Source organism: Sminthopsis crassicaudata, chromosome 1 (assembly GCF_048593235.1).
Source record: "Sminthopsis crassicaudata isolate SCR6 chromosome 1, ASM4859323v1, whole genome shotgun sequence".
NCBI classification, from domain to species: Eukaryota; Metazoa; Chordata; class Mammalia; order Dasyuromorphia; family Dasyuridae; genus Sminthopsis; species Sminthopsis crassicaudata.
Window position 1 is genome coordinate 260,657,138 of NC_133617.1, and position 21,226 is coordinate 260,678,363.

The following is a 21,226-nucleotide window of genomic DNA, read 5'->3' on the forward strand; positions in this document are numbered from 1 at the left end:
TGTATCTTAAACTGATATACATAAGGATGTATGCATGCAGGTATGTACATGTGCATGCATGTCTGTCTTAACCAACAGGTCCAAACTTTATTTCCCATTCCCATGATTCAGGATCAAAATGGTCTATTTAGACTTTTGGTTCTGTTTAAGATTTGAAAAGAAGGGAACTAAACTATGCAAATGTCTCAAATTTTTCTCAAGTAATAGAGCCATCCTCTTTTTCTAAATAATGAAATTGCCTTCCTGTAACACTAAGTTCCAGAAAAGTAGAGAAGGCTTCTTTGCAGCATTGCTCAGATAAATATACTACTTTGTTCAGATAAATATTTAAGTAAATGAAGTAAGAGCCTTCTGGGAATGTGAAGTCATTTTGGAGACATTTAATTGAGAGGTCTGAGATTAGATCCTGGACTAAATCTTGGGAAGGAAGTGGCAAGTAGTAAAATAGCCAAGACCAAAAGGAATGACTAATTGACAATACTAGACCACTATCTTAAGGGAATTCAATTGGATAAAGTGGGTACATTTTAAGAAGAGGTCCACAGAGTAGGCATTAATAGCCATTATAGTGTTATTCAATCACAGTCCTCTGAGTAGAATTATTATGTGTAAGATATGGCATTTTCCTGATTGAAGATAAAGAATAGATGAATATTAATGATAGAGATGGCAAAGCTAGGCTTTATATATGATCTACGTAATATTTGGATAGAAAATGTAAGAAATGTGGCCAAAATTATTTGTTAGCTTTAAAAAACCAAACATTTTAGAATTGCTTGTTATATGTACATATATGCATAAATTCTGCTTTACTCTACAGATAGGGCTTTAAATGTCTCCTTTCTTTTCCTATTCTTTCTTCCCTCCCTCCCCTTTCCCTCTTTTTCTTTTCTTCCCTTCTCCTCCCATTTTCAGCCACAAAATTACCCTACTTGTCTTGTTTACTGAAGTAAATATCCTGGATGATGTACTGATAAACTATTCAACTCATCTTCAATAAAGACAAAACTATATATTTTCTTGTCTTTAAGAAGTATACAGATGGCTAAAGCAATATTCTTCCTTTAAAGTTATTTATTATAAACATAATAACTACCAACAACCAAAAACATTTAAAAATTTGAACAGAAATGTAAAAAATGGATATGTACTATTGTTTTTGGTCATTTACAGTTTTTAGTACGTCTATTAACAAAGTAGCAACCAAAGAGCTGTTTATTTTTCAGATTCTCTTCTGGACATTTTCCTCCTTTGTATTTTTAAAAATATTTTGTCCCAATTATTTTATTGTTATTAAAATTTACCTATTTATCAGCATGTATATTGCATTTTCTTCATTATGTATCATTTAATGCAAATTCCTATATTACATTATTCATATTCATACTTGTTTATGATACAGTGAAACAATAATATATTCTTATACTATAATTTTTCATCTATTTTTCAAATTTTAGGCACATATATTATTTCCAATTATTTCTGCTATCATGATCATTATAATCAGTTACACTTATCTTTTCATTGAATCTTTTTTCATAGCTTTTGATGGAACTAATAAACATAATCTTAGGATGTCATTTTTGAGTTTTTCCTTAACATTTAATGTTTTATGAACTATTGCATTGCTGGATAAAATGTATGGTTTGTTTTTGCAACAGAATACAAATACTGAAATGAAACCTTATCTTTTGTAGAGTCCTTAAAACCATTTTGAAGACAACTACTGTAGCAAAGAGGATAAAGTGATGTTGTTTTGTTCCAAGACAATTTTGATTTCTTTAGCTAGAACTCTAAATTTTAAAAGCTCTTCATTACACATAGTTTGGAGAGTATTCTTATTCAGTATGGCAGCGTCTATTTAAAATGTTCTCAATTCTCATGTATACATGAGCATTTTTTCATGCATTGATATTTATGCATTTCATACATTGATAATTATGGGTTATATTTTTTGGTGGTTGTTTTGCTTTGTTTTAGTTCTTTCTCTGTGATAATGCTCTATTTCCAATACAGTTATTGATTTAATTATTAAATTATGTTTAGAGTATGAGGATTTTTCCTTTATTAATTTATGGAGAATGATATATTATTAGCTAAAATTTATGTCATTTTTTATTTGCAATGTACTTTGTATAATATATTTCATTTGATTCTTAAAACAGTCCCTTGAAATATATATTTTCTCCATCTAGCAGAGTCATCATGTTGTATATGGTCATTTTTGCACTGATGAGCCTTTTCCTGTTCCCCCATGTCAATAATATCCTTAAACTATTGTCATAGTAGTATGGTAATTGGATCAATTGTATGAATTGTTTTGTGGTTCTTGCTATGTAACATCCTATTACTTTTCAAATGAATTGCCCAAATTTGTAGCTTTGCCAGCAGGATAATGATAAGCTTGCTTCTTTATGGTCCAGTATTGAATGGTATCTTGTTTAACTTTGCCAATTTGATGGATATATAGGAGTACCTTATAGTTTTGTCAATTTGCAATTATCCAACTGTTAGAATTTGGACTCTTTTTTAAGGTCACTATTAATAATCTGCATTAATTTATTTTATGATATACCTCTGACCATTTACCTCATGTGGAATAGAATGGTACCCTGGTATTTTAAAGATAAAATGTAATCATTTAAAAAAAAGTTGTTTACTTTTTTCAAACCATGAACATAGAAGCCAGATTTTTTTCAAATTATTATCACTTGAACTATGGATATATATGTATATATATATATATATATATATATATATATATATATATATATATGCCAAAATTGCATATCTCAAATGATCAAGATCTTGGCAATTTACCTCCCTAATCAAATCAGCAACTATTTTTTAAGCATCTACTATGTACTTGGCACTCTGTTAAGCACTAGAGACACAGAGAAAGGCAATATACAGTCCATGATCTCTAGGAGTTCATTTATTTCTAATTGAAGCAATGAGATTTTTAAAAAAAGACCTCTGTAATGTAAAATATATACAGTATGGAGATAATTGACAAAGGGAAAATACTGAACAGGGTTCAGTAAGGGCTTCTTGTTGAAGATGGGATTTTGGTTGGGATCAGAAGGAAGGTAGGGAAGCAGTGTTGAAGATGGGGAAAGAGAGATTTCAAGACATGGGAAGCAGCTAGTGAAAATAAATGAAGCTTTCTAGAGCCCTCAAGTTGTGGTGACAAAACGTACAGTAGCTTTCTAGAGCCCCCATGCCGAGGTGATTAATATATACCTTCCTAGTGGAGAAGTGATGAGGTGGGACTCCCAAGGATGGTGGGAAAATGGAGTCCATTTATTTTAAGGGCTTTCCTCTTTTTATAATGTAACAAAAGCAACACTGTGCACGTGGGACCACACAAACAACTTGCTGTTGTATGTAGTTTGCCATCTGGTATCACTCTGCTTCAATCTCAATACAGGTTGTCACCGCCCCCTGACTTCTCAGGAAAGCCGAAATCCCTTAGGGGAGATGGGGAGCTGAACCAGATAGACATAGTTAGCAGGTTCCCTCTGGACTGAAGGGTCTTATACCAGAGTTTCCTCACTGACTGTGATCCTCTACAGAGTCTCATAGCCTAATTGATAAAAATATATAAAATTGAAATATACAGATTTAAAAAGACTTCAAAAACATTTTAAGATTAATTGACTGCTAATGATATCTTTTTATTGATCTTGCTTTTGATAGAAAATGTGCTATTTTTCTCTGAAAGGAATAGATAATTATCCTTAACTCTTATGATGGCCTTACAAGGTTAGAATGTTTAAAATTTTAAGGAAGGTTGTGGTCTTGTCAAGAAAAACATTCTTTTGGCATCTACTTGTGCTTTTAATATAAAATTTCATATAATCATTTATTGGTTTAAATTTGAGAATTTTTAGAGTTGGCAAAATGTATTTTATTTCCTCTTCAAAATAATCAATCCTACAGTCTTCACTATAGCATAGCAAAATGATATTTTCTGCTTGTTTAAATGTTAAGGCTCAAATATTTTACATAGGCAGAAAATACCATATTTTACTCCTTGATGATGGAAATCATGGCCTTGGTCATTTTCAAGTAGAAACAAAATGTTAGGTATTTTAACTTGGTGGTAGCTTTTTAAGCCTTATCTACTGATTGCAGTTTGCATATACTTTGTTGATGAAAAAGAAAAATTATTTATCTGCCATGCAGTAAATCTATAATGAAGTTAGGTGACCTGACACTCTTCATTGCTTTCTATCTTATATCAAATAGTTGTTGTTGTTTTTTTTTTGTTTTTGTTTTTGTTTTTTACTACTGGCCAAATTTATTGACATGACTAATGAGCTTGAGCATTCATAGAATAAGGAACAAAATGGGAACAGCTAGATGGCACAGGGGATAGAACACTAGCCCTGGAGTGAGAGGAACCTGAATTCAAATCTGATCTCATAAACTTAACTCTTCTTAGATGTGTGACCTGGGCAAATCCCTTCATCCTAATTGCATTGCCTACAAACTCACATGCAGACACAACAAAATGATACACATTTAAAATTTTTTCCTTCTTTTCTTTATTTCTCTCTCTTATAGTTGTGGAATACTCTGTCCAGATACATACTGGGGATGTGAAAAATGCAGATGCCACTGGAAAAGCTTATATTTACATAAAAGGAGAAAGAGGTGATTCTGGAAAAAGATGGCTTAACAGTTCAAGAAGTAGCCCAATCACTTTTTCCAGGGGACAGGTAAAACAAAAATGTTACTTATTAAATAAGCACTTTGAATAGCTATTTCTCATTTTCATGGAGTCTATATTAATTAATTAATTAATTAATTCTTATATAAAGAGTTTCTAATGTACTCAGAACACTATGCTAGGTGCTTGAGGTGATGACATTTAGAGAAAACACAGGTCCCTGCTGACATGGCGCTTACAGTCTATTAGGAGGATTAGACAATAACACAGATAGCTATACAATCCAATATTAAATAGTAAGACAAAAACAAAATTATGAGGCCCCAGAGGGGATTACTTAGATGTAGAAACAGAGGAAAAAGATAAGAATAAGAAGAAATAGAAATAGAATAAGAAAATCAGAATAAGATTTTAGAATAAGAAATAGCATAATTCTAATAGTGTGTTACTTTAAAGCTTTCATTTTTCATCAAATGAGGACAAGAACATCCAGAAGGACATGGTACTTAAATGTCTTGCTATTTTTTCCCTTTAAGTACTATTGAGGAATGATAGGAAAGAAAATCACTTACCTTTGTTTCTGAGTCTCTTGTATCTCTTGTGTTTACTCGAAAAGTGCTTATTCATGTAATAACCAAGGTCTAGTCTACTTATACTGGGATGCATGACAGCATAGGGCTATTGACAAAGGAGGTATTGAATTAATTATTCTGCTTCTTTCACTCTTTCAAAAGTTTTTTCATTGTATGAAAGAAGAACACAGCACTTATTTCTCTAATAATTTCTTTCGTTGGTTGGTGGGAAGAGATGTATACTTATTGAAAACACTCTGAGAATACCTGAAGTAAATCCCTTTATAAAAGGCTTCTAAAATACATCTTTTTCATCTAAAAAATTTGGAAGACCACAAAACAAATTTCAAGTTAAGCAGAAACTCTGAACATCTTCAGTTTAGAAGTTATCTTCTTAGATTTGAATATACAGAATAGAACATAATAGCTTGGCTGATGCAGAGGGAAGGGGTGTGCCTGTTGTCCCATCAACTTCCTATTAAAGAGAAACTCTCTTGTGCTTTTAAATGATTACCTGGTGTCCATGCTGCAATTGAGAGATTCCAAAGTGTGTAGTTACCTATGAATGACATATAGGAATGGTGAAACTAGGGCCCCTTTAACATTCCATTTATAAATTCACAATCTAATGTTATATATACTTGCTCTTCTTGGTATAAAAATGAATTATCTTTTGTTTAAGTACAGGTATCACACAGGTTTCAAGCTATTTCTGGGGTCTATAAGTGTCTATTTTTTTCTAGTTCTGTTTGATATAATTATTAATTTATTACTTGTTGCATTTTAAGAGATCATCTAAGAAGATCGGGACATTTCCAAAAGAATCAAAGCTTGTCCCTATTTCATTGCCTGAAATAAAAAGCCAAGAGTGATGGTTGAGCCAACAATTCAATTTAAATTCACCAAAAAATCCACTCAATTGCTCACATTTTCATAGCAAAAAAAATAGTAATTATTACTTAATCTCATTCAATCCTAGCATCAGCCCTATGAGATAGTTGCTGATTTATTGTATCTATTTTACAGAAGAAGAAACTGAAGCTAAATAAATAAATAAATGCCTTGTCCAATGATTAGCAAATGTTCGAGGCAAGATTCAAACTCAGTTCTTCCTAATCTCTATTTTACTACTCTATCCACTAAATCACTTAGCTACTTCAATAAATAGGAAGTTCAAGGCACTGTGCTTTTCATTAGGGAGACAACAAAACAAAGCTAGAAGCTTAAGAGAGACATGCTATTAACTGGATTCATGAATATTAGATTCATAAACTAAATTCATAAACACTAGACTCATTATGAGGAGGAAAGGAGAAACCAGTAGTCATTGGGTAGTTGGAGGTAAATCTCCACTGAAGAAGGAGCAAATGATCTGAACCATAAAGGAAGTTAATTATTTTGGCAGGAAGAAATGTGGAGAAAGCACTTTCTAGAAATGTGGGCAGATTGTGGGAATGCATGGAAATGACATTTTCACCATCCTACCTAGTTCAAATATGACTTCAGCCTGGACTATTGCAATAGCTTTTTGGTTAGTTTCCCTCACTCAAATGTCTGCCTGTTCAAGTCCATTCTCCACTAAGCTGTCAAATTGATGTTCATAAAGTATATATCAGACCATATTATGACCCTATTCAAGGGCTCCCTCTTACCTGAAGGATTAATTGTAAAATCCTCTGTTTGTACTTTAAAGCAAAATCTGATCTTTCCCTACCTTTTCTATGTGTGACTGATGTACTGGCACTGATCTCCTTGCTGTTGTCCCTTATATATCTATCTCTCAGCTCCATGCCTTTTCATGGCTTTCCCCCATGCCTGGCACTCTTTAATTTCTACTTTATGACTTCCTTTAATTTCTTCTGTAATGTCTGAGAAACTGAGGCAAGATAGAGATTAGAGAGTTTTTAATATTTAATTTGAGAGGGAGAGACTGTGCTGGAGGCAAAACAGGATCCATGTTGCCCCCAGGGCTGAATTGAATTCTCATCACAAAGAATCCAGCAAGGAGTGAAGAATTCCAGGGATTTTATAGGACTTCAGTGATCAGGAGAGACAAAGGCAGGAGGGGTGGGGTAGAATACTGGTCAGTGACCATAAATTCGGATCTGACAAGTTAAAGGTGAGGACCATAAATTCTGTTAAGTTGGGAGTGAAGAAGGTAGTCAAGCTAGAGACAAGAAGTCTGGAACAAGAGATATGCTTACCTATCTCTAAATTACCTATCTGCAATTTATGGCTCTATGGAATGCTAATGGTCAGGGCTTCCAGTCCTAATTTATATCAGTCCTAATGGTCAGGAAAAAGCGGGGGGGGGGGAGCATAGCATACTAACTGAGGGAAATTGAGATATTATAATTCAGGGAAACTAATGCAGGGAAGCTGAGGTATTATAATTTGGGGAAACTGAGGCAGAACAATTCAAGAAAACTGAGGTAGAACAATTCAAGGAAACTATGGCATAACACTTCAGGCCTCAGTTAAAGCCCAGTTTTCTACAAGAAAGTTTCATAGCCCACCTTATTCTTAGTTCCATTAGAACTCTTAGTTTCAAAATATATTGTGTGTAATAGTTGTTTGAATGTTATTCTCCCATTAGTCTGTGAATCAGTAAGGGAAGGGACCAATTTTTACTTATTTTTATATCTCTAGCATTTAGCACAATGTCACATATTGTATGTACTTAATATATATTTGTTGATTTGATTTGACTTGACTTTTTGGTACAGAGATTAGAAATATAAAGTGAAGAGATTTCTGAAATTATCTACTATAGGAATTGGGCCCTTAAATAGAGATAAGAAGATAGATGCATAAAATCTTGTGGAAAGGGATCAAGAATTTACAAATGATTAGGCATAAGGAGTGAACATCAAGAAAGTATGAGATAACTATGGTTAGGAATTTTGTGTTAATAGGGAATACTGAGGTGATAGAGGATGTTTGGAGGAGGGTGCAGTTTAAGACAAAAAGTCATTGTACTGCTTCTAGGGAACAATATACTATATTGACCTTTGATTATATCCACTCTTACTCTCCAATCTAAAAGTTTCAGAAGAAAGCGTCAGAAATGTTAACTGAATCATTGGCTCACTTCTCTACCCAATAGTAATTAGTCTTGCTATTCTTGCTATTTCTGGCTTCAATTTTCCAATTATTTTCTCTAGTTTTCCTATTATGTTTCCAATTGATTTTTCCCTATAATTTTGCAATTGCTGTTCAAGTTTTTCAATTTGTTTAGAGAAAGAAATAGTAACTTCAACTGTGACTTACAGAGATTCTTGTGGTATCTTGATATCTTTGTTATTTAGTTATAATTTCAAAGACTTTTAAGCCTAAGTAAGAAATCTATTTTTCATTTAGTTGCCTCTTTACTTTGATTACTCTCTTACTTATCAGTACTTCATTCTACTTTATTTCTTGGCAAAGAACTAAAACAGGCCGACATCCTAAGCTGAATGATTCTACATCTACACATGTATTTTAGATTATACCTGATGCAGGACCAAATTATTTATGTTCTTCTCAAAGTATAAGTCTCTTGCCCACATAAAGTAAATTTACTTTAGTAAAAGTCTTTTATAATACAATAAAGACTATGCAGTTGTTAGTACAGTCTGGCCTCAATACAGTCACTTAAAAGCTAAAATCAAATTCAAAGTACTCTTCAGTTCCTCTGACTTGAGGAGTCTCTTGTTGATCCAACAAGATTAAACATATGAAATTATAAGTAAATAGAATTTAATAAAAAATAAAAAATATATCAAAGTAAATAGGAGTATCTGGGATATTAATAAACATTTGCTGAGTTGAATCCAGCAAGAAAATATAGTTCTTATTTAAAAAAAAAATATAGAGTCATTCTCTCACTGAAGTCTACATTACAGCTAAGTATCAATAAATATCTATTAAGTCTCTAATAAGTATTGGGGATTGTGTTAAGCCTGAAAATGCAAATGTGAAAAAAGACAGGCTCTGCCCTCAAGGGGTTTATAAACTAACTGGAGGGAAACTGCTTACAAAAGAAAATTGAAAAGTAGAAGGGGGAGGAGAAAGAAGATAACTGTTGGGGATAGTGAGGGTCCATGATGAAGAAACAAAAGAAGTCCAAAATAAATACAGGAATTAAGGAGATATCTGAGGAGAATTCCTCCTCAGATATCTATTTATCTATCTACCTATTTATTCATCTATCTATCCATCCATACATCCATACATTGGTCTATCTATCTATCCATTTGTTTATTAAGGGTTTTTTTTTTCTTTGACATGGTGAAAATGCAAATTCATTGCCTCAATTGCTCCTAACCTTAATCACTAAATGAGTGCAGCCTCAAACTGAGATCTGTTGTTGAAGACCTTAGTTTAAAAAGGCCAAGGTCTTCTATTTCATCCAGGGACATCTCCAATCATCCTGATCTATATCTGGCTACTGGGTCCAGATGGCTCTGGAAGAGAAAGTGAGGCAGGTGACCTTGAACAATCCTCCCTCACTTAAATCCAATTCACTTGCACATCATGTTGAAGAGGAAACCACAAAACTCTGAAAAACCCTTAAAGGAGAAAATCTCTTTCCACTCTGCCTCAGTAAGGGGACTCCATCCCAAGCACAAACAGTCTCATCTTTGTTATTTGGGTGGGGACAGCTTAGTCCCAAAACCCATTGAATTCAATTCAAATTCTAACCCTGGCTGACAGGAGCCAATTTGGGACTCCACCCACAAGCTCCATTCAGCCTATAGCCAAAGCCCCATATTATAAAAGAGCTCTTTTATAAGAGCCAGACTGGAGCCCTCTCTTTGCAGAGGTCCCAAACATGGCAGCCTTAAGCCTGGAACCAAGGATCTCTGTCCACTGGAACCCTGGTTCCAGTGCCCTCTTATCTCTACCTTCAACTTTACTAATTAGACTTTACTTCCAAACCCCAAAATAAACCTCTTTTATCAATCTAGGTTTTCCAGTCTGTAAATTCCTTTACAGGAGACTCTTCACCACCACTAGACCTCATTTAACTCTGTACCTTTGCAATGAATTCAAAGGGATTGCAGGGGAGCTCTATTTGACTTCCTGTACCCCAAACCTGCCACTAGACCTTAATTAAACCCTAATTTCATTTAGGGACCCCAATTCTAGACCTCATCAATGTTATCCCCTCCCTAAAGTCATGATCCTCTTTGAGAAGGAAGGACAAACAACAGCAGCTGCTATTGTTTCTCTTCTGCTTCTCTCCCTAATAACAGTTTCTAGATGGTTTTTGTTTTTCTTTCTCCTTAAGAGTGTTTTGGACTCTTGATAATACAAAATGGTTACCTTAGGTCAATTTCTTTTTTTTTTTTTTTGATACTCTTGTTTTCACCTTAATGAAAACTCTCTTATGCTATATTTCTTTTGGAATGGGGGCCAAAGTCTTTTCAACCCTTTGTCCCTGACAGCCTCAGACATGCAGATTATACTGGAATATTGTTTAATAATCAACAATAGTTCAGGAACAGGTTAAATTTGCATCCTTTATCCTATATCAATTCTCAAGTGATTTATTTTAGATTTCAGGAGCAGTTACTTGGTCCAGGATATGTCCAAGTCTTTGCAAGTCTATTTGTATTTCATTATAGTGTATTACTGAGAAAAGAAGTTTTTGAGGGATTAACATAATTAACAAATTATGAGCAGGCATTTTAATTTAAAGAAGTGCATTTTGCTAGCTTTGTTTCCATGTAAAAATCCAGTATAGTTTTAGTGAGAATTCTATAATAGTTTCTTCCCTCTATTTCCAAAGAAAATATATTTGTAAAACATATTTTCACATATATTCTAATTAGGGAGATTGATATAAGCAAGTAGTGAGAACAGTGAGGAAGATTTATAAATAAAGTTATTCCCTCCTTTTAAGACCCAATCAATGTACATTGGATGAGAGGAACCATAATACTGTAATTCAAGGAAAAGCACAGGCCCATATTCTGTGTTGTTCCCGCAATTCCATGTATTTTGTTTTATTTCTTAATAAATATCTACTGGTGTTTCACTGACTGCTCACTTGTTTTTGCCTTCATAAGGAATAGCAAAAGCATTTATATAAATATTCTTGTTTTGACTATGAACATTCTGTAGAACTTTCATGCTCATGTTTTTTAGACTTGGCATAAAAAAGTATACACTACTCACCATTTTGGGGAGATTACTGGTCCTGAAGGATGTGTGTCTCATCATGGGATAGACCTCCTATTGCTTGTCCTCCAAGCTGAAAAAGCTTTTCCTTTTTAGCTCTGCCTCTTGTTTATCCCTGATCTTTTTCAAGAGTCTAAACAGCATTTTTTGCAAGAGACTTCCCTTATCCATAGCTCCTTGTGTGTCCCTTCTGAGATTATAAACATATACACTATATAGATATAGATATATATCTCTCTATATATATTTTTATATATATGTATATATATAGATAGATAGATAGATAGATAGATAGATAGATAGATAGATAGATAGATATAGATATAGATATATATCTTGCATGTGTCTCCCTCATTAGGATATGATCTTTTTTAAATCAGGGACATATTTTGGCCTTAACTAAGATTAAACATTGCTTAATAAGTCTTTGTTGATTGATTGACTTTAGATATGCAAACCCCAGTCCATTTATGATTTTGCATTATACAATTGTAACAGATACATAGAGATCAAGTGATGCTGCTGCTAGGAAGAATCAAAGGCAGGATTTTAAGATCTTCCTGGATGCAAGTGTAGCACTCTGTCCATTACTCTCTGAGAAAATAACCTTATGGAAAAAAATATGCCAACCTGAAATTTCAGGCTGCGACTGTCAGCCTCTTGTTTGCTGTGTGACCTTTGCATCCACAGATACAGTAATTAAAATATCTTTACTTGTCATTTTATCTGTAACTTTCAATAATTCCTCCTAGCATATATCTCAGACTTGTCCTTGTCTCAATTAAGAATTAATGCTTACAAAGCATCCCTCTCTAAATGATTTCATAGCATCTCCCAATGTTTAACTCCATTTGACCTCAAAACTCTCTTGTAAGGTTGTTAGGGACAAATGGCTGGGAAATAAATTTGAAAAATAAGTTGAGAGAAATTAGGTCTTATGTTCACCATTGATGAGCTATGGGAAGTAATGTGGCATTGAGCATAATGTTGTGTTAGAATGCAGGAAACCTGGCTTAAATCCTGCCTCTTAAAACTTGTAGTTCTGTGGTGATGGGTTAGTCATGCAACTTCTCACAGCTCCACTTTCTACCTCATTAAAACAGAAATGATAACAATGGCACTGCATACCTTCTACATGATTGTCATAAGGTAAGCACTTTCAAATTCTAAGAATGCTATATCGATATGAATTTTTCAAGAGTAGGTTTTACATTACAGGTATGAATATACTATGTAGTCAAATGAGAAATGCTTGACTCAGGCTTTCTCAACTATTATTTTCATATTACAGTACTTCAAAATACATACATACATTCCCCTTAACTGAGAAGGTAAGGCATTTGAGGGAGTAAGTATATAATATATGTATACATGCACACATACACATCTATGTATATATAATTTACATTTTTATATTGTTATTCCTGCAAATACCTTAAATTCCCAGTTCTTCAACTTACTCATTGCCCATGACCTGCTTTTCCATCTTATGTCAGTTATACTCAGAGATGATTATTGGCTCTATTTCCATGTTTAGAGACTTTGAAATTTTCTGATCTGATTATAATCTATTGTCCTTTCTTAGCACCCTAAAACCTGATCTTTATCCTCACCTATACCTTTAATTTATTTCTTAGGTTTTTTTTCCATGTCTTAAACCCTGCCTACCTTATTTCCCATCCTGACCCTGAAAAATGAACTAATTCATCTGTATGCTATTCTTTTCTCTAGAGTATCTTCCCCCGGCTCAGTGTATGCTGCAATCTAGTACCATCAGCCTCCTTGATATTTCTTACATGAAACATTCCACTGCCTAACTCCATGCACTTGTGCTACCTGGATTCTCTGGGTTCCTTTAAATTTTAACTAATACTCCACCTTTTATTGGAAGTTTTTCTCTATCCCTCTTAATGGCAATGTCTTCCTTCTTTTGATTATCTCTAATACATATTGTATATATCTTGTTTGCACAGCTGTTTATGTTTCCTCCATTATATTTTGAGTTTCTTGGGAGCATTGTTTTTATGGTTTTTTTTGTTTGTTTGTTTTTTAATCCTTATTTTATGTCCCTAGTATTTAACATGGCATTTTGTGTCTAGTAGGTGATTGATAAAAGTTTGTTGACTAATTGATGAGATGACTAGCTGTTTATCCTGCTTGATAAGAGTTTACTTAAAAAATAAAAAAATAAAAATAAAAAAAATCTTCAGCTAACTACCAAATGGTTGGGGTTCAATAGTTATCGCCTTAAGATTAGTCTATCTTGTTCTGTTTCTTTTTTTTTTTTTCTTTTTTTGGCAAACTCTAGTAGCTTTATTTGATTTTCAGCCACACTCTAGCTTGGTTGTTTCTGTCAAGAAGAAAATCTTCAAAAATATCAAGATGTTTTGTTCTTCCTAATTCATTTATTTCTCTTTCTGAAAAACTATCAGCCAAGCTCAGATTTCCTTCTGTAGCATCTTAATGTTCTCCCAAATCAAATCCAAATTGTACTTCAAATCCTTATTCCTATTTTTTGAATGTTGAGCATTGAGAGTTTGTGACAATAAGAGTATTTTTTCCAGACATAGGACTTATTCTCAGCTAGCCTTCATATCTGCGTGCCCTATGTGATAAATAAAAAGTGATGATATCTTTAATGGAACTTTAAATAGGCAGCAGGAATTTTGGGCAAGATTGTCATTAGCTATAAGTTGATATCTGTGTCAGATGATGGGGAATAATCAAAGGAGCATGAGAATGAGGAAATAGGATATTGAAGTTCTAGACTAGAATCGTCTAGAAACTAACTGGGAAGGTTGCTAATATCTCTGAATTTCCCTAAATCTTTAGTGATCTCTTCTTCCCTTTTGAGATTCTCACCAGCTCTAAATTGACCCAAATTTATAGAATGGATTGGATAGAATATAACTTAAGAGAGGGAATGACTAACCTCTTTTTCCCATGGGTTCATTACTCCCCAGTTTAATTCTTTTTTCTATTGCAGGTGGAGTTTTTCACAGTTAAAGCAGTGCACCTTGGTAAACTACATCAGATTATTCTTGGATTTCAAAGTCTGAAAAAAGGTACAGTGACTTCCAATATAAAATAATTACCTGCACATTGACTGTACAGCTTGTAATATATTAAATATATTAGGAATTTAATAAGGGGTTGTAACTTTAATTCAAAATAATGTTTTGATAGATAAATTTAGTATTGTTCATACTATGTAAGAACATGCAAGAAATTTTTACAAAGCTTACATCAAATCTGTATGTCATTAATGCAATTAAATAAAAATATTAGGATATTAAGGCAAGCTCATTCATTCTATATTAATCAGAAAGTTTCATAACTCCTATTATGAAATCTGGCCTGTTTCATTCCCTTCTTCAATCTTTTGACAAAGCAACACAGTATCAAATTGTATTATAGTAGCCGCATAAGATGATTTTGTTTGATGAAATATGCCAGTAGGCTTTCCTAAAGCTTGTTTGTGACTCCTATAAAAGATATCTCATGTTTCTCAAAGCAAGAATATGCTTCAAAGAATTGAAGATTTATACGGGTCTCATAGGTTCATGACTCTGCATAGCATATACACAGAACTGGATTTGGATTCTGCACTCCTGACTTCAGGGCTCCTTAGTCACCTTATTTTAACAGTTAGAAGAATTGCCAACATGGAATATGCTTATTTATTTATTTATCATTCATTTATCTATTTATTTTTATTCATTCATTTATCCATCTGTCTATCTATCTATTGTGTCATTCACTGTTAACAACAGAAAAAAATAGTGTAAAAGAGATTGAGTTACTTGAAGTTTCTGATTACCTTTTTCAGACGCTACCACATAAACCTGCTAGTGTTTTACATTCATAGTTATGAGCAAATGGGGACAACTGATGGCACAATGTTCAGAATGCCAGCCCTGTCAGGAAGTCAGGAAGAGTAATTTTCCTGAGTTCAAATCTGTCCTCAGACACTTTCTACTGTGTGATGCTGGACAAGTCACTTAAACCTGTTTGCCTCAGTTTCCTCATCTGATAAATGAGCTGAAGGGAAAAAAATGGCAAATTACTTCAGTATCTTTGCCAAGAAAATACTAAATGTGGAACACAAAGAGTTGTACGTGACTGAAAATAACTGAACAGCAAAAATGAGAGAATGGATACCTAGAATCAAAAACATTCTAACGAATTTACTCTTTCTCATCTTCCCATATCAAATATGTTGCCAAGACCTATTGATTTTACCTTTGTCACAACATCTCTTATCTAAAGCCTTTTCTCTCTGATATTGTCCTTAGCTTAAGGCAGACCCTCATCATCTTATACCTATAATATTGCAATAGCTGCTATCCATATATCTTTTCCTATTCTAATCCATCCACTAAGTTGTGAAAGTGGGTTTCCTAAAATGTAGGTGTGACTATTTCACCTCACTTCAAACAAGGGATAAACTTCAATGACTCCTTTTGATCCTCAGTAACAAATATGGAGTCCTTTCTTTGTATTCAAAACTTTGCCTAACTATCTTTTCCCAGTTTTCTTATATTTTACTCATTCTTCATTCCCTACCCAACACTGCCTTCCTTGCTATTTCTCAAACAAGAAGCTCCATCTCCAGACAACAAGCATTTTCATTGATTTTTCCCTTATACCTAGAATGCTCTAGAATAGCATTTAGGATACACAGGTTTTATTTCCAGATCAACCATTTGACTTCAGCTTAAATAACTTTTAACTTTGCCTTCTGTTTTGATACATAAATATGTAATGAGTGAATGCATATAATTACAAAAGCTGAACTTATTGGCCAGTATTTATACATAAATACAAATATACACACATATATCTATATCTATATCTATATCTATATCTATATCTATATCTATATCTATATCTATATCTATATCTATATCTATATATCTAGATATAAACTATATATTTATTTATATATGTATGTATATCATAAACATACAGCATATATATAATATAAATATATGTAAACATACATTTTTATATATATATAGCATAAACATATAGCATATATGTAATATAAATATATAAGCATATATATAACATAATATGCATATATACATAATCTATATGTATATGTATACATGACAGATAGAGATGACAGGTGAAATTGATATTTAATAAAGGATGTACTCATATATGCATATATGCAGGTATAAATAAATACATCTAAACAAATATATGTATTTGCAATATATATTGCTCATGTATATAATGTATTTGTATATATGTGTGTATATTTATATATATATGTGCATGCATATGAGAATATGTATTTATTTACATACATATACACATACATATAGTCTCCAAAGTCACAAGGGTAATGAATGACAAAGCTAGAAATATAATGTGTATATTCTAAATTAACATTCTGACAAAGCAATATAGTTTAGATTAATGTAAAATAAATTCACTTAAATTGTATATTTCTAGTTATGAGTTCTTATACAACTTATATTACACACTGACAGGTTTAAGATAAGGCTTAGTAATCAGTAAAATCAGGAATCTTGACATTTTTATAATTTTTTCCATTTTGAAAAATGTCAGGCAAAGATAAGAAAGAAAACACATTTTTCTCTTTAGGATGAATATGTATGTGGTATACATGTGTATATGCATTTATCAACATGTATCAATGTATATTATCAATGTATATAAATTATTGTGTTTTCTGTTTTTTTGTTTTGTTTTGTTTTTTAACTGGGATAACATAAAGGAAAGGAAAATGATATGTATGGGGAAAAACAGTTTTGACTTATTATCCTGTATTTTACTAATATGGAAAATTCCTAACATAGAAACTTTCTCCATCATAGATATTCAGTTTGTCTGTGACACTGAGTTTAGGTGACTTGACTCTAGTTACATCATCAGAGGAGACAGACCTTGAACTTTGATGTTCTTGACCTAAAGGCTGACTCTCCCTGTACTAGCTTCATTTGCATTGACATGTTATCTCCCTAATATATCCTATAATTTGTTAAAAAATAGTTCAACTCCACCTATTTGAAGAATTGTCAACATTTCAGAGTATATACTACTTCAATCAACCAGGTTCTTACCAACAAAAGCTGGTTACCCCTCTTTAGTGGCCCATAGAAAAAGCAGTTTCTCTCTCTCTCTCTCTACACACACACACACACACACACACACACACACACACACACACACACACACACACACACTCACACACACATATATATGTATGTATGTATTATATATACTATATATAGTTACAATACATTTTCTACAAGGATTACTAAATTACTACATTACGCCAAAATTCATATTATGATCATTTACCTCTCCCCTCCTTTAAAGTACCTAATTGTATGCTCAGTTTTCACTCAGTAATTTACTATGCACTTTGCAATGTCTTCAGAGAGCTGAAGAGAGAGTAGCTGAAATACATCTCATTTGTTTTTGACTTATATTTCAACTCCTATTATCTTTTGCTATCTCATATATCCTGAGCTTCCTGCAGAATACATAAAAGCAAAACTAGCACAGTGGCCCATGACTTAGAGGTGTGTGCCTTAGTTTTTCCCCTATTGCTGTCAAAATGTGTTTTTTAAAAATTTCCTTCCTACTATATGTTGTTTACAGGAAACACACCTGAAACAGGATGAGACATTCAAACTAAAAGTAAAAGGGTGGAGCAGAATCTATTATGCTTCAGGCAAAACCAAAAAAGCAGGAGTAGCCATCCTCATCTCAGATCAAGCAAAAACAAAAATTGACCTAATTAAAAGAGATAAGGAAGGGCATTATATCCTGCTAAGGGAAGCATCAATAGTGAAGCAGTATCAATATTAAACATGTATGCACCAAGTGGTGCAGCATCTAAATTCTTAAAAGAGAAATTAAGAGAGCTGCAAGAGGAAATAGATAGCAAAACTATAATAGCGGGAGATCTCAACCTTGCACTCTCAGAATTAGATAAATCAAACCACAAAATAAATAAGAAAGAAGTCAAAGAGGTAAATAGAATACTAGAAAAGTTTGATATGATAGATCTTTGGCGAAAGCTAAATGGAGACAGAAAGGAATATACTTTCTTCTCAGCAGTTCATGGAACCTATACAAAAATTGATCATATACTAGGGCATAAAAACCTCAAAATCAAATGCAGTAAGGCAGAAATAGTAAATGCATCCTTTTCAGACCATAATGCAATCAAAATAACATTTAATAAAAAGCCAGGGGAAAATAGACCAAAAAATAATTGGAAACTAAATAATCTTATACTAAAGAATGATTGGGTAAAACAGCAAATCATAGACATAATTAATAACTTCACCCAAGAAAATGACAATAATGAGACATCATACCAAAATGTGTGGGATACAGCCAAAGCAGTAATTAGGGAAGTTTTATATCTCTACAGGCCTACCTGCATAAAATAGAGAAAGAGAGGGCCAACGAATTGGGTTTACAACTAAAATTGCTAGAAAAGGAACAAATTAAAAACCCCCAGACAAACACAAAACTTGAAATTCAAAAAATAAAAGGTGAGATTAATAAAATTGAAAGTAAAAAAACTATTGAATTAATTAATAAAACTAAGAGTTGGTTTTATGAAAAAACCAACAAAATAGACAAACCCTTAGTAAACCTGATTAAAAAAAGGAAAGAGAAAAAGCAAATTGATAGTCTTGAAAATGAAAAGGGTGAACTCACCACTAATGAAGAGGAAATTAGAACAATAGTTAGGAGCTACTTTGCTCAACTTTATGCCGATAAATTCGATAACTTAAATGAAATGGAAGAATACCTTCAAAAATATAGCTTGCCCAGATTAACAGAGGAAGAAGTAAGTAGTCTAAATATTCCCATCTCAGAAAAAGAAATAGACCAAACTATTAACCAACTTCCTAAGAAAAAGTCCCCAGGACCAGATGGATTTACAGGTGAATTCTACCAAACATTTAAAGAACAACTAACTCCAATGCTATGTAAACTATTTGAAAAAATAGGGATTGAAGGAGTCCTACCAAATTCCTTCTATGACACAGACATGGTACTGATACCTAAACCAGGTAGATCGAAAACTGAGAAAGAAAAACTATAGACCAATTTCCTTAATGAATATTGATGCTAAAATCTTAAATAAGATATTAGCAAATAGACTTCAGAAAATCATCCCCAGGATAATACACTATGACCAAGTGGGATTTATACCAGGAATGCAGGGCTGGTTTAATATTAGGAAAACTATTAGTATAATTGACCATATTAATAATCAAATTAATAAAAACCATATGATCATCTCAATAGATGCAGAAAAGGCATTTGATAAAATCCAACATCCATTCCTACTAAAAACGCTTGAGAGTATAGGAATAAATGGACTATTCCTTAAAATAATAAGGAGCATATATTTAAAACCTTCAGTAAACATCATATGTAATGGTGATAAACTAGAACCTTTCCCTATAAGATCAGGAGTGAAACAAGGTTGCCCACTATCACCATTACTATTCAATATAGTACTAGAAACTCTAGCCTTGGCAATAAGAGCCGAGAAAGAGATCCAAGGAATTAGAGTAGGAAATGAAGAAATCAAATTGTCACTTTTCGCAGATGACATGATGGTATACTTAGAGAACCCCAAAGACTCTGCTAAAAAGCTATTAGAAATAATTCAGAATTTTAGCAAAGTCGCAGGATACAAAATAAATCCACATAAATCCTCAGGATTTTTATACATTACCAACACAATCCAACAGCAAGAGATACAAAGAGAAATTCCATTCAAATAACAGTCGATAGTATCAAATATTTGGGAATATATCTACCAAAGGAGAGTCAGGAATTATATGAGCAAAATTACAAAACACTTGCCACAAAAATAAAGTCAGATTTAAATCATTGGAAAGACATTCAGTGTTCTTGGATAGGCCGAGCGAATATAATAAAGATGACAATACTCCCCAAATTAATCTATTTATTTAGTGCTATACCAATCAGACTCCCAAGAAACTATTTTAATGACCTAGAAAAAATAACAACAAAATTCATATGGAAGAATAAAAGGTCGAGAATTGCAAGGGAACTAATGAAAAAAAAGTCAGAGGAAGGTGGTCTAAGTGTACCTGATTTAAAGCTATATTATAAAGCAACAGTCACCAAAACCATTTGGTATTGGCTAAGAAATAGACTAGTTGATCAGTGGCATAGGTTAGGTTCACAGGACAAGATAGTGAATAAAAATAGCAATCTAATCTTTGACAAACCCAAAGATCCCAAATTTTGGGATAAGAATTCATTATTTGACAAAAACTGCTGGGAAAACTGGAAATTAGTATGGCAGAAACTAGGCATGGACCCACATTTAACACCACATACTAAGATTAGATCAAAATGGGTCCAAGATTTAGGCATAAAGAACGAAATCATAAATAAATTGGAGGAACATGGGATGGTTTACCTCTCAGACTTGTGGAGGAGGAAGGAGTTTGTGTCCAAGGGAGAACTAGAGACCATTATTGATCACAAAATAGAACATTTTGATTACACCAAATTAAAAAGTTTCTGTACAAACAAAACTAATGCAAACAAGATTAGAAGGGAAGTAACAAATTGGGAAAACATTTTTACAGTTAAAGGTTCTGATAAAGGCCTCATCTCCAAAATATACAGAGAATTGACTTTAATTTATAAGAAATCAAGCCATTCTCCAATTGATAAATGGTCAAAGGATATGAACAGACAATTTTCAGATGATGAAATTAAAACTATTTCCACTCATATGAAAGAGTGTTCCAAATCACTATTGATC

General features: G+C 32.9%; 1 protein-coding gene across 3 annotated transcripts in view; it reads left to right on the plus strand.

Moving 5' to 3' along the window:
- Positions 1 to 21,226, plus strand: part of LOC141549101 (lipoxygenase homology domain-containing protein 1-like) — a 598,160-nt gene that overhangs the window by 492,838 nt on the left and 84,096 nt on the right. For all 3 annotated transcript variants that reach the window (XM_074278423.1, XM_074278432.1, XM_074278441.1), the window contains exons 38-39: positions 4,570 to 4,724; positions 14,399 to 14,477. In XM_074278423.1, coding sequence (XP_074134524.1) covers positions 4,570 to 4,724; positions 14,399 to 14,477 — 234 coding nt within the window. The remainder of the gene's footprint in view (positions 1 to 4,569; positions 4,725 to 14,398; positions 14,478 to 21,226) is intronic.